The following is a 12,040-nucleotide window of genomic DNA, read 5'->3' on the forward strand; positions in this document are numbered from 1 at the left end:
ACAAATAATCCAATTTAAATATGGGCAAAGGACTTGAAGAGACATTTCTTCAAAGAAGATATACAAATATAAACTTGCCTATTCTGGATTTTTCATTTAAATGGAATTTATACTTATGTCTTTTGCATTTTGACTTTTTTCATTCAACATAATGTTCTCAAGGTTCACTCATTTTGTAGCACGTATCAGTACTTCATTCCTTTTTGTGTTTGAATAAATCCCACTGTAGGATTGTACCGCATTTTGTTTATCCATTCATCAGCTAATATACATTTGAGTTGTTTCCACTTTTTGGCTACTTTGAATAATGCTGCTATGAACATTCCTGGGCAGGTTTCTATGTGAACATATGTTATCAATTCTCTTGGGTAGATACCTAGGAGTAAATGTGCTGGGTCATATGGTAATTCTATGTTAAACTTTTCGAGGAACTGCCAAGCTGTTTTCCATAGCAGCTGCACCATTTTACATTACCACCAGCAGTGTATGAGGGTTCCAATTTCTCTACTTCCTTGCCAGCATTCATTCTTGTCTGTTTTTTAAATTACAGCTAGACTACTGGGTGTGAAATGGTACCTCATTGTGATTTTGATATGCATTACCATAATGACTCAGGATATTGAGCATCATTTCATGTGCTATCAGCCATTTTTATATCTTCTTTGGAGAAATGTCTATTGAGTCCTTTGCCCATTTTTAAATTGGGCTGTCTTTTTATGTTGAATTGTACTTTATATATCCTGGATACTAGTTGCTTAACAGATATATGATTCGCAAATATTTTCTCCCATTGTGTGAACTGTCTTTTTACTTTCTTGATGGTGCCCTTTGATGCACAAAGTTTTTAATTTTCATGAAGTCCAATTTGTCTTTTTCTTTGATTGCTTTTGATGCATTAATACATGATCACACACAGATTTACACCTATGTTTTCTTCTGAGTTTTATAGTTTTAGCTCTTTTTAGGGTTTTGATCCATTTCAACTTAATTTTTGTATATGGTGTGAACTATCAGACTTTGGATTCAGTGAGTTTAATTCTTTATTTTGTAATGAAATGCTCCAAAACTACATAGAACTCAATATTACAATGATTTATAATAACTCTGCTCCATATGCTTGAATATTTTTGTTTAATTTTTTTTTTCCGCTGCACCATGCAGCTTGTGGCATCTTAGTTCCCCGACCAGGGATCGAACCCTGGCCCTTGGCAGTGAAAGCACAGAGTTCTAACCACTGGACAACCAGGGAATTCCCCTTGAATTTTTTTGACTATTGATTCACTTTCTTTGTTAGTTTTAAGATCATTTATATTTTTTTCCATTTGGATTCCATTAAGGCATTTTTGTTTGTTTTAGTGAACTATTGTTGACTTACAATATTGTGTTAGTTTCAGATGTACAGCAAAGTGATTCAGTTACATACTTTTTTTCAGATTATTTTCCATGATAGGTTATTACAAGATATTGAATATAGTTCCCTGTGCTATACAGTAAATCTTTGTTGTTTATCTATTTTATAGTAGTTTGTTATCTGTCAATCCCATACTCCCAATTTATCCCTCCCTCCCTTTCCCCTTTGGTAACCATAGTATGTTTTCTACGTCTGTGAGCCTGTTTCTGTTTTGTATATAGATTCATTAGTATTATTTTTTAGATCCCACACACAAGTGATATCATATATTTGTCTTTCTCTGATTTAACTTAGTATGATATTCTCTAGGTCCATCCATGTTGCTGCAAATGGCAATACCTCATCCTTTTTATGGCTTAATAATATTATATATATATATATCTATTTAGATATAGATATATCATCTGTCTAAACCAATCATCTGTTGATAGACACTTGGGTTGTTTCCCTACGTGCTTGAACTTAAACACCCATACAAGTTCAAAACTGTTACCTTAGTTTTACCTCCTCTTTGAAGTTTTCTACTCTCAGTCTAGACCATACTGGTGTCTCCCATTATTCAACAAATATTTTTAAAGTCTACTACAGGCAAGACACTATAGGGATACAGATAACATATAACTATTCCTGACTCCTTATCTGCACTATTTAATGAGCACTTAAAACACACCTAGTGTTAAACACTACCTACTACCTAATTTGATCTTTATAAAAAATCTGTGAGGTACTATAGTATCATTTTACAGATGAGGAAAATGAAGTTCAGAGAGGTTAGATAACTTCCTGGGGCCACAGAGTAATGGGGCTACCATCTTGCATTGTGCAAGTGTGAACTCCACAAGTTGTGTGGTTATCCATACATAAGCTGGTAGGTGAAAATCCAGGACAGTCTGATTCCAAGGACTGTGTGCTCTTAACTATTACATTATACTGCCCCCCCATGGATCCAGTCGGCAAGGAAATTACAATCTTAATTTCCAGTTGCTATCACCACCACATTTTTCAAAGCTGCAACATGAGATGCACTATTACCAAGACAGCAAATTAGAAATTAAGGTATCTGAAAAAGCCTAGGGTATATAGATGTTATGCCTATATCACTTACTAATAAAACTATTTTTGAAGCTTGTACTGTTATTTCACAAACATACATCTAACTTTACAGAAAGTAGAGCTCATGTTGGGAACAAAGTATGTCCATAAAAAGCTGCTGAGATAAACATTAACTAAACAATGCTAAAAGGCAGCACTAAAAATCAACAGTTGATCTTCTTTCCTTTCTTGACTTAAATGACAAGGCTCTACACCCCTCAGCCACTTTATTTCTCTCTGTTCTTTCCCTAAAGGCATCCACCTTCTCTTGCCATTCCCCCTGGTCTAGTTTCCAGTTCCTACCTCCAAACCTCCCTTCATCTGAGCTGGCTTGACTTTCGATGTTTTAATGTACTTTCATTAATAAAAGATGCCCCAGTTGACTGCTGATTCCTCTATACCTCCTTTAGCATCCCATGGTTGGTCTGCCCTATAGTTATACTATGCGTTCAATACGTTTTTTGGTTCTGCAACTGAATTATAAGGTAGTAACTCCCCTGATCTCTCCATTTTCAGGATGTCAATTAATATTGTCCAGAAAAATAATTTTAACAACTTTCATAAAAACAGAACAATGTTTAAAGGGCACTTACAATTCATATTCATCCTACAGTTTGGCTTATTTTTAAGCACTTACATTATTTTTTTAAACATCTTTATTGGAGTATAATAGCTTTACATTGTTGTGTTAGTTTCTGCTGTATAACAAAGTGAATCAGCTATACGTATACATATACCCCCATATCCCCTCCCTCTTGCGTCTCTCTCCCACCCTCCCTATCCCACCCCTCTAGGTGGTCACAAAGCACAGAGCTGATCTCCCTGTGCTATGCGGCTGCTTCCCACTAGCTATCTATTTTACATTTGGTAGTGTATATATGTCAATGCCACTCTCTCACTTCGTCCCAGAAGCACTTACATTATTATTGTGAAGATATTCAATTGCTCGAAGAATCTGGAAGAGGTATTTTCTAAGTCGTTTACTCTCTAGTCCATGACAATAATGTTGTAACTCATCTAATACTGTGTGGTCAATAAATTCAAACACCAAATGAATTTTCTTTTTCTGTCTAAAAACTTCAATCAGATTGACCAGGTTTTCATGACGAAATTGCTATTAACAAGAGAAATGGATTTTTAGTATTTCATGCACCATAATTTGCACATATAAGACCCATATAATTTTTAAAAGAAGAAATATTCTCTGCTTCTTTTCCTCCATGCATTTCAATAAAAATTTCTCAACTGGTTTGCTTACATTCCTATTTTTTAAATGTTAATTTATTTAATAATTAATATTTATAGAACAGAGGGAGATGTATTGCTTTACTTCAAGTTGACATTTGGTTGCCTACTAAAACAATTCAGAGTTAATGTACTAAAATGCAACTTGGTATTCTGCTAAGAGATATCTTCCTATCTTTTAAATTGATTTGTGATTAAAAGGTCCTTATGATTTCAAATGAGCATGGATTCCAGTGCCACTGAGCATGTAATCTGAATTTACAGAAGTTAATTACTCTCTGAGATTTGTCCTGAACTCTCAAGAGTAAAATATAAGTTCCAGGTGGACGTTATAAATTGACCACACTGTAACAAAAGGGTATCAAAATATTCAGAAACTTTTCATATATGTGAGATACCAATTTATATCCATAGGAACTCTACATAAATATACAATTATTTGTGGGTACATTTTTGTTCATTGTCTGTAATATTCTATTAAGCAACCAAACACATTTTTAGAATGCTAAGCACTCACTGTCAAGATAATTTCAAAATGTCAAAAATGGCATGTATCAGCTTAGAAAACAAAAGAGGTTTATCATTTTATGCTGCTAATTCTATTTTTTAACACACTGACTTAATTATAATCAATTCTCAAATATTTAACTTTCTCAAATTACCAAAAATATTTATTCATTTGGCTAAAAATTAAGGGGTATATTTTTGATGTTGGATTCATCAAAAAGCTTTACTTGTAAGAAAAAAAGTTTGCCTTTATTTCAATGGCACAACATCCATTTTTCTACTTATCTGTACTAATACATAGACTAAATTCCTCAAGACATGACTAATAGAAAAACATGCCAAAATATAATGCCGGATTCCTTTCCTATTTTTGCTCCCAATCCAATTTCCCTGGTTGGTGGGGTGCCAGAGTGCTGCAGCAACAACATGCTGGCAGTAGCAAAAAAAAAAAAAGATTGCCTTTAGACACTATAATATTAATCCTTCAACTAAGGAAAATTACTGGTGTCTTGACCAGTCTTAATTTTAAAGGCAAAAGCAGATAACGATGAATGCAAGTTAATAAGCATTAAGGAACATCCATCCAGGGGTAAGGAATCAGTGACTTTCTCAGATAAACCATAAAACCACTAGAAATACTCCATTATCCTTTTTCAGCTTGTTTACTTTTGTTTTCCTTTATAAATAGAAAACTTTTCTACAGATATTCTCACTAATTACTCTAACTGTAATTTATTTAATGAAATTCCAGCAGATAAAACTTTAGTTCTAATTAAGTCATTATGGCAGTGTTTTTAGACTAAGAATGTTAACTAATCCAAGAAAGCTCTCGTGGAATTAGATCTGATGAAACTAAAAATTCTACAAGAAATAAGCCAATGAGAAAAAATAGTTAAGCTATCTCTAAATAGTTTGCATAATAGTTGTAATAGTACATTTTCAAATTCATCTCTGTGTTCTTGCCACATATTGGTTATTTTTACAAAACAATTAAGAAGCAAAAAATAATTAGCTTAAATGAAACAAAGATGAAGAAAGAGCAAAAGATATTGCCTGGGAAAATGTCTCCTTCTAGTCAGATTTTCACTTACAGTGCACATGTTGCCTTACAGTATTATTATGCTTTAGGTCATCAGGATAAGGACAGGTATCGCTCACAAAATCATAACATCTTTACTGACTTTAACTTTCCTTTTCATTGTCTAGAAATAGAGCAGTTCCAACAATCTACACATGCCTAATATATTTCTTCTATTTAGAAAGTAAATTGATCCATCATATCTAATATAGACTTACAAAGAAAGAAGAGAATATTACTTTTGTATCAGATAAAAAAGAACAATATCTGTTTTCTTCATCACATGTAAAAACATCTAGGCAATGAACCTTAAAGCATCTAGATAAATGCCAATAAACAAAATACATATGTATATTTATTTTTAAAATCACTAGTTTTGTACCCAATTGCCAATGAATCTTAATGCTCCTTTCTTTACACTCCTGAGGTCTTTCCACTAAGTGGACCAATCATACCTACATGAAATTCTATCTTGTCCCCTGATCTCTCCTGTTATTGTTCTCCACCTCTAAACGCCTACCTATCATCTTTACTGCACTGTATTCCTGTCACCTCAAATTCAACATTTCTAAAACCGAACTAGTTCCCAAACCATGTCTCTTTTGGGTCTTTCATATTTCCATCAATGGTAGCAATCACTGAACCTCAAAGATACCTTTGATTCCCCTTCTGTTTCCTTCTACACTTTCATGTCTTTAGTAATATATTATGTTCTAACTCTACTTTCCATTCAAATTGCTGCATTCTAGCAAGGACCCTCACATTTAACAGGATTCCTGAATTAAAAACACAACAGATCTCCCTATTTTTACTTTCTCAGTCCTCCAATCTATTCTAAAAAATAATGCTAGATTAATATTTACAGTTTCTTTACTCTGAATTCAAAACCTCGCACCTCTCACAAAATCAAGTTTTGATTCCTTAGCCTAAAAGACAAGACTTTAAAACCTACCTCCAGCTTACTTCTCTAAAATCACCTCCTTCTATTTCCATATAAGAAACTCTACAGGCAAATGCACTTTGTCCTTTCTGCTCTGCTTTGTCCTGCCTTCAGCCTCTCTAAGCTTATGCTGTTCCCCTAACCTGGAATACAACAGTCTCTCCCTCTTTCCTAAATTCTACATACCCTTTAAGGCCAAATTCATGTTCCATTTCCTCCAAGAAACATTCCCTACCCAACAGGACTTTGTGTTAATCACTTGGCTTTTATTATCAGCCACTTAATAGTCAGTATTATTTGTATATGCCCTCTTGTCTTTCTAATTAATAAAAGTCCTGAACAGCAGGTACTGTCTTTTACATCATTATAGTCACAGCATCTGGCACAAAACACTGCACAAAGCAGACATTTCTACTAAGTATTATACCTGGATATTTCTGAATAATTATTTCACAATATTTGGCATAGCTTTTGTTACATTATACATAAGAACATATATCTAGTATCACTGTAAAATTACAAAACGTACAAAGTAAGGTAAGCTATGACACTTGTTTTTCTATTAATATGTCCAAATACATGTTAACTGAAATATTCATTATATAATTTTTTATTCCATAACAACTCCCCTTTTGACTTACAGAGAGCAATTAAGGCAAAAGAAGCAAACCTTTAGCAACTTTATTTCTCTCGTTGCAATTTTGTTGACAGACTTTTCTGGTTTCTCATAAAATACCTTAATGGCCACTATCTGCCCAGTATCCTTATGTTTACATTTCATGACTGTTCCATAACTTCCCTCTCCCACTTTTCCAAGGGTTTCATACATCTCCATTTTCAAGCCCAGCTTCTTCATAAAAAGAAAGGGGGGGGGAGAAGAAGGTTAAACATTTATACCTTTATTTATTCAAGGCGGATAATGCATTTCCACAATAAACCTATACTTAAAAATACGGAAACAGGAAAAGTAGGAATCTTTTCACAGATTCTGTTTGTCTTTGGGAACTCTGCCAGTTCGGCAGTAAGGGGTCCTTGTGGGGATCTGGCCCCCACCAGAACTTGGGGAGCTTCCTGCTGTCAAGATCATTCCCACCAAGAGTTAAGATTCGCTCACTACATGTCACCTATTCATCATGAGTGGGGCCCCCACACGTCCAGTCATGCCCGCGTCAAATATGAGGTTCCCGCAAAGCTGCAGTCGCCAACAGGTCAGGCCTTGGGGCCCAAGAAAACCTCGGTCCCACCCGCTCCTCAAACCAGGCGTCTTAGGGTCCTGGACCAGTGCCGCGCCCTTTGCCCCTCAGTCGACCTCGTCCGGACAGCCGCCGCCGCCTCAGCCTCAGCCCATTCTGCAGTCCCGCCGGCCCGGCTCCGCGCAGTCTCAGCCGGGAACCAGACACCGACCCTACCTATCCAGTCAGCTCCCAACGGCCTGCTGCTATGGCAACGGTGCACCGGGCCTCTCGCTCGGGGCCTAGGGCGCAAGACCGGAACACCGGCCAGGCCCGAACCGGAAGGAAAAAGAGGGAACAAGCAGAAAAGAGTTCCTGGTGGGCACTAACTGGAAGCCTCCTTGAGGGTGTAAGTGGCGAATACGAGCTGCTGTTGATCAAACTGCGGCCACTACACAAGGTTGGTTTTGAGCGGCGATGGGGGAGGGTCGCATTTTGACGGCAGCTTGAGTGACTGCAGATCCTCTAGGGAAGGGGAACCGGCGTGGAAGTTTATCCAACCTGCGTCTTAGATGCCCCCAGGCCCGTGAACACTTGCCACTTGTGTCGGATCCTAAAAGGATGCCTGGTGTCACCAGGCAGAGATTTCTTATAAAACGAAACTTCCAAGGAAGTCTTGTGTAATTATAGTTTTCTAAGTTACCTAGTTACGTTAATATTCTATAGATCTGATTTCGACCTCAGTTGTTGACATTCATCCTTAAAACAGGGATAAAACGATTCATCAATCAAGAACATTTCTTGAACACCTCTTATATGCTTAAAACGTTTTTTTGAACTCATAGTAATCCTCCTTTTAAAAAACTCCCTTCCTACATGTCAAAACTCTAAAAGTCCCTCTTGAAAAGCAAATAATTCAGAGGGCTCCACCCCCCCCCCCCCCCCCGCAAAAGAGGCCTTAATCTAATTGCTTAAGAACTAGACATGAGGTTCTGCTGGAGTGCCAGCCTCCAATGAATAAACTGAATATCACTGGAAGCGCCCAAGGAGTGCTGTCTTTGTTAGGGCTTTCATTTCTTTTTTCTGTAAAAAGAAGTTAAGTGTAAGAGGCCAAATCTCACTGTGCTGCTCGGAAATAAGATAAAGCACTATTACTATCCGATAAATGCTAATCCAGTTGGTCTCACCCCACCATGCACGTTAAAATCACACCTACAGAGCTTTTTAAAAGGTCCCATCCCCAGAGATCCTGATTTAAATGAGTTAGGGTAAAGGAACTGGTATTTTAAAACCTTCCTAAGTGTTTTCTATGCTGGTAAGGTTTATACTGAGAGACGTGTGGGGAAGGAGAGGTGGTCATGGTTTTTTGCTTATCACCACCAAAATATTCAGAATTGTCTTTCCTTTTGAAAAGTTATTCAACCATGTTATAAAATACTTTCTAACTATGTATAAGAATATCATAGTAGGGCTTCCCTGGTGGCGCAGTGGTTGAGAATCTGCCTGCTAATGCAGGGGACACGGGTTCGAGCCCTGGTCTGGGAAGATCCCACATGCTGCGGAGCAACTGGACCCGTGAGCCACAATTACTGAGCCTGCGCGTCTGGAGCCTGTGCTCCGCAACAAGAGAGGCCGCGATAGTGAGAGGACCGTGCACTGTGATGAAGAATGGACCCCGCTTGCCACAACTGGTGAAGGCCCTCGCACAGAAACGAAGACCCAACACAGCCAAAAATAAATAAATTAAGAATAGAATTCTTTAAAAAAAAAAAAGAATATCATAGTAAATCTTACAGTGGACCCAGACTTGTTGTAAAGCACATTTATTAAATATTTGTTGTTGGCTTAATATTGACAAGGGACAAAGCATGAATCAGAGTACCTGCTGTCAGTGAGCTCACCATCTAAAGCTACAGTCTCTACGGTATAAACTTATAGCTTTAAAACTATTCTTTCTACAAATAGGTTATAGCAGGCCTGGTAACCAGGACAGCTTATGATTCTTTCTTATACAGTAAAGCTCTAGGACTTAAATGAAATCTCCTCACTTGATTTTCTCAAAAGCGTTACTTCATTTTGGAAAATCATAATCTGTAGATTTCCAAAACAATTATAATAAATTGCTAGACAAATGACATAACGGATTTAAAAAAAAAAGTTTCTCTTTGGCATTTCACTGTAGGTAACCCTACCAGTGTGTCTTCATCCTTAGTTATAGGGAGTATAAGGATTGCTGTGGCAGGAAGGCAAAAAAAATAAGAATATTCACCTTATTAGAGAACTACATTTGTGAATGCGTGTCTATCAAGAGTTAGGCCTGGCTAACTTGATTACCAAGGCAGTTAAAAAACAAGAGAAAGAATTCAGGGATTGAAGAAAGGGAGGTACCAGCGAAGTAGAGAACGTTAACCCTTTCTGGTTCCATGAAAGTATGGGCAACACTAAATTCCTCATTCTATCTTCCTATAACACCTTGGGCTGAGGAATTGCCCCAATGGGTTAAAAGAGCTCAGAGTTCAGACCAGCAAAGCCCTGAAGAACAGAAATTGGCGGCAATAGAGAAAAGGAACTCAATGACTAGAAGTAATGTCAGAATCCCAATGGTCAACATCCCTGAGCCCCCTAGAGGCGGGGCGGGGGGGGACATTTCAGGTCATTTACTTGCTAGTGTAGAAAACCTGAAATAAGTTACTCAGGCTAGATACATAACCCCCACCCATGTTTGCATGCTCTCTGCCCCAGATCTGAATCACAATATTAGGTTTCTCTAACAACCAACCACCTATTGATAACACTCTCTTGCGATCAACCCATTTCCGGACAAATACGACGGTACCCTATTGTACACAAATCCACGGACTCACACAAAACCTCAAATAAGAGGAGACCCATAAAGGAAAAACAATTCCGTAATTCTATGGGGATTGTAAACAAATATTAGATAATCTATACACGCGTTCTTTTATCTCTGCCCAGAATTTCCAACCCTGGAAACCCACTGCAATGCACATGCAGGATTTTTGGTGGCCCTAAGGAAGCATTTCAGGGGATTTTACTTAGTATGGGCCTCAGCATTGAGTTGGGGAAAACGGAGGTCCCTTCAGTGTTCCCCACATACCAGATTTGATAAGCCATTGAGCCAACTAGGGGGCATTTTAAGTCCAAATTATTTTTGGCTCTATTTTAAAGATTTAAGAAGCAAAACAAACTATTGCTTCCGACACCACCTCATCAATTGCCGTTCATTGGACAAACTGGACGGAAAACTAATAAAGGTGTATACCCGCCCTCAGCCCCGTAAATTTAACTACCCGGTTCAAAGACCTGGCAGAAACTCGGACCCAGGCGACGCTCTCACGTGATCCGTTCTAATCGCGTCATAGGGACACGTGGTTCTAGATACTTCGTCCCCTCCCCCTCAGGCGTGGATTGTTGACAACACCGCCGGCAGTCACGTGATCTTACGTCATCCTACCTCCTTTCCCTGATATCTCTGGCCCCGGATGCGTCCCTCTCTCCCCACCCGGTTGAGCCTAAACTAGTAAAAGAGGGGGAAACTGGTTGGTGTTTCGGTTTCGGTATTTCTTAATCACAATCTCCAGCCTGAGCACAGAGAACAATAATTGGTCGATTCGTTCAGGAAGCCAAAATGGATAGCGTCCTTGCTAAAGGGCTCCCATAACGAGCTCTCCTACGTCCCGTCCCCTTCTCCCCATCCCTCACTCCATGGTACTGGCGGAGGGCGGAGGGATCTGGAGGCGGCGGAGGGAGACGTCATTGCAGGGTTGTTTGTGCAACCTCGGCTGAGGCAGTGACCCACAGTGATTCGACCGCCGCGCCGGGGGGTGGGGGGGCTGCGCGGGACTCTTTTTTTTCAGACTGACCGCGGGGCAGCTGGGGAGCATGTCGACCCCGGCCCGGAGGAGACTTATGCGGGATTTCAAGCGGTAAGGGCCTTCATCTTCGTCTGGATGACGGCTCCTCCCCAAAGCTACGGGGCTGCAGGGCGGGGATCCGGGAACCTTCCTCTCATGACCCTAAGAGGGCCGCTGTGGGCCCAGCGGGACGGATGGAAGCCCAGTCCTAGCCCCTGTTAGCACTCTTGTCCTTGCCTGTTCATTCGTCCGACGTAAGAAATTTCGATACCTTCTCGCCACCCCTTCCCCCTCAAAAAGTAAAAAGATGGCCATGGGCTGTCCTAGGATTCCCTGCTGCCCACTTGTCCCAGTTGCCCGGTGTCTCGCCCTGGCGTTCAAACCTCCTCCCCCGCCCCTGCACCTTGCCGTACCTCCTCTCTCTGCCTTAAAAGCAGGCCCTTGCAGAAGCCTTTCCTCTCGCTAGCTGCACCAGTTAGCTTTGTTCGATGGCCTTGCGGTCTCCTTCGAGGGCCAGGGTTGGGGCCAAACCCTCCCTCCCTCCGCATTCTTTCTGCAGTGAGGGTGGGGTCTGATGCTCTGGGGCCGGGGGTTAACCGATCCTCCGAAACCCGACTCTCTCCCCGCCCTCCTGAAAGGACCTTGAGAACTGGCTTAGAGGGCTGGGACTCGGGCTGGCAACCCCAGCTGCCAGTGCTTTCTGGAACTCAGCTCTGTGGC

General features: G+C 39.7%; 2 protein-coding genes across 8 annotated transcripts in view; one reads left to right on the forward strand and one right to left on the reverse strand.

Moving 5' to 3' along the window:
* CDKL3 (cyclin dependent kinase like 3) overlaps window positions 1-7,711 on the reverse strand; it is an 83,525-nt gene extending 75,814 nt beyond the window's left edge. The window contains exons 1-3 of one of the 6 annotated variants that reach the window (XM_082650808.1): window positions 7,683-7,711; window positions 6,944-7,123; window positions 3,423-3,617 (exon numbers count right to left, since the gene is read on the reverse strand). In XM_082650808.1, the coding sequence (XP_082506934.1) occupies window positions 3,423-3,617; window positions 6,944-7,108 (360 nt within the window). In that variant the 5' untranslated portion in view covers window positions 7,109-7,123; window positions 7,683-7,711. Of the gene's footprint in view, window positions 1-3,422; window positions 3,618-6,943 lie in introns of all 6 variants that reach the window. The other 5 variants (XM_082650809.1, XM_082650806.1, XM_082650807.1 and 2 more) reach the window with 5 other exon arrangements.
* A 3,508-nt stretch (window positions 7,712-11,219) lies between these two features.
* The window catches only part of UBE2B (ubiquitin conjugating enzyme E2 B), a 13,160-nt gene continuing 12,339 nt past the window's right edge, over window positions 11,220-12,040 (forward strand). The window contains exon 1 of one of the 2 annotated variants that reach the window (XM_082650812.1): window positions 11,220-11,392. In XM_082650812.1, coding sequence (XP_082506938.1) covers window positions 11,349-11,392 — 44 coding nt within the window. In that variant the 5' untranslated portion in view covers window positions 11,220-11,348. The remainder of the gene's footprint in view (window positions 11,393-12,040) is intronic. The other variant, XM_082650811.1, reaches the window with a different exon arrangement.

This window comes from Grampus griseus (assembly GCF_964374135.1).
Source record: "Grampus griseus genome assembly, chromosome: 3".
Lineage (NCBI taxonomy): Eukaryota > Metazoa > Chordata > Mammalia > Artiodactyla > Delphinidae > Grampus > Grampus griseus.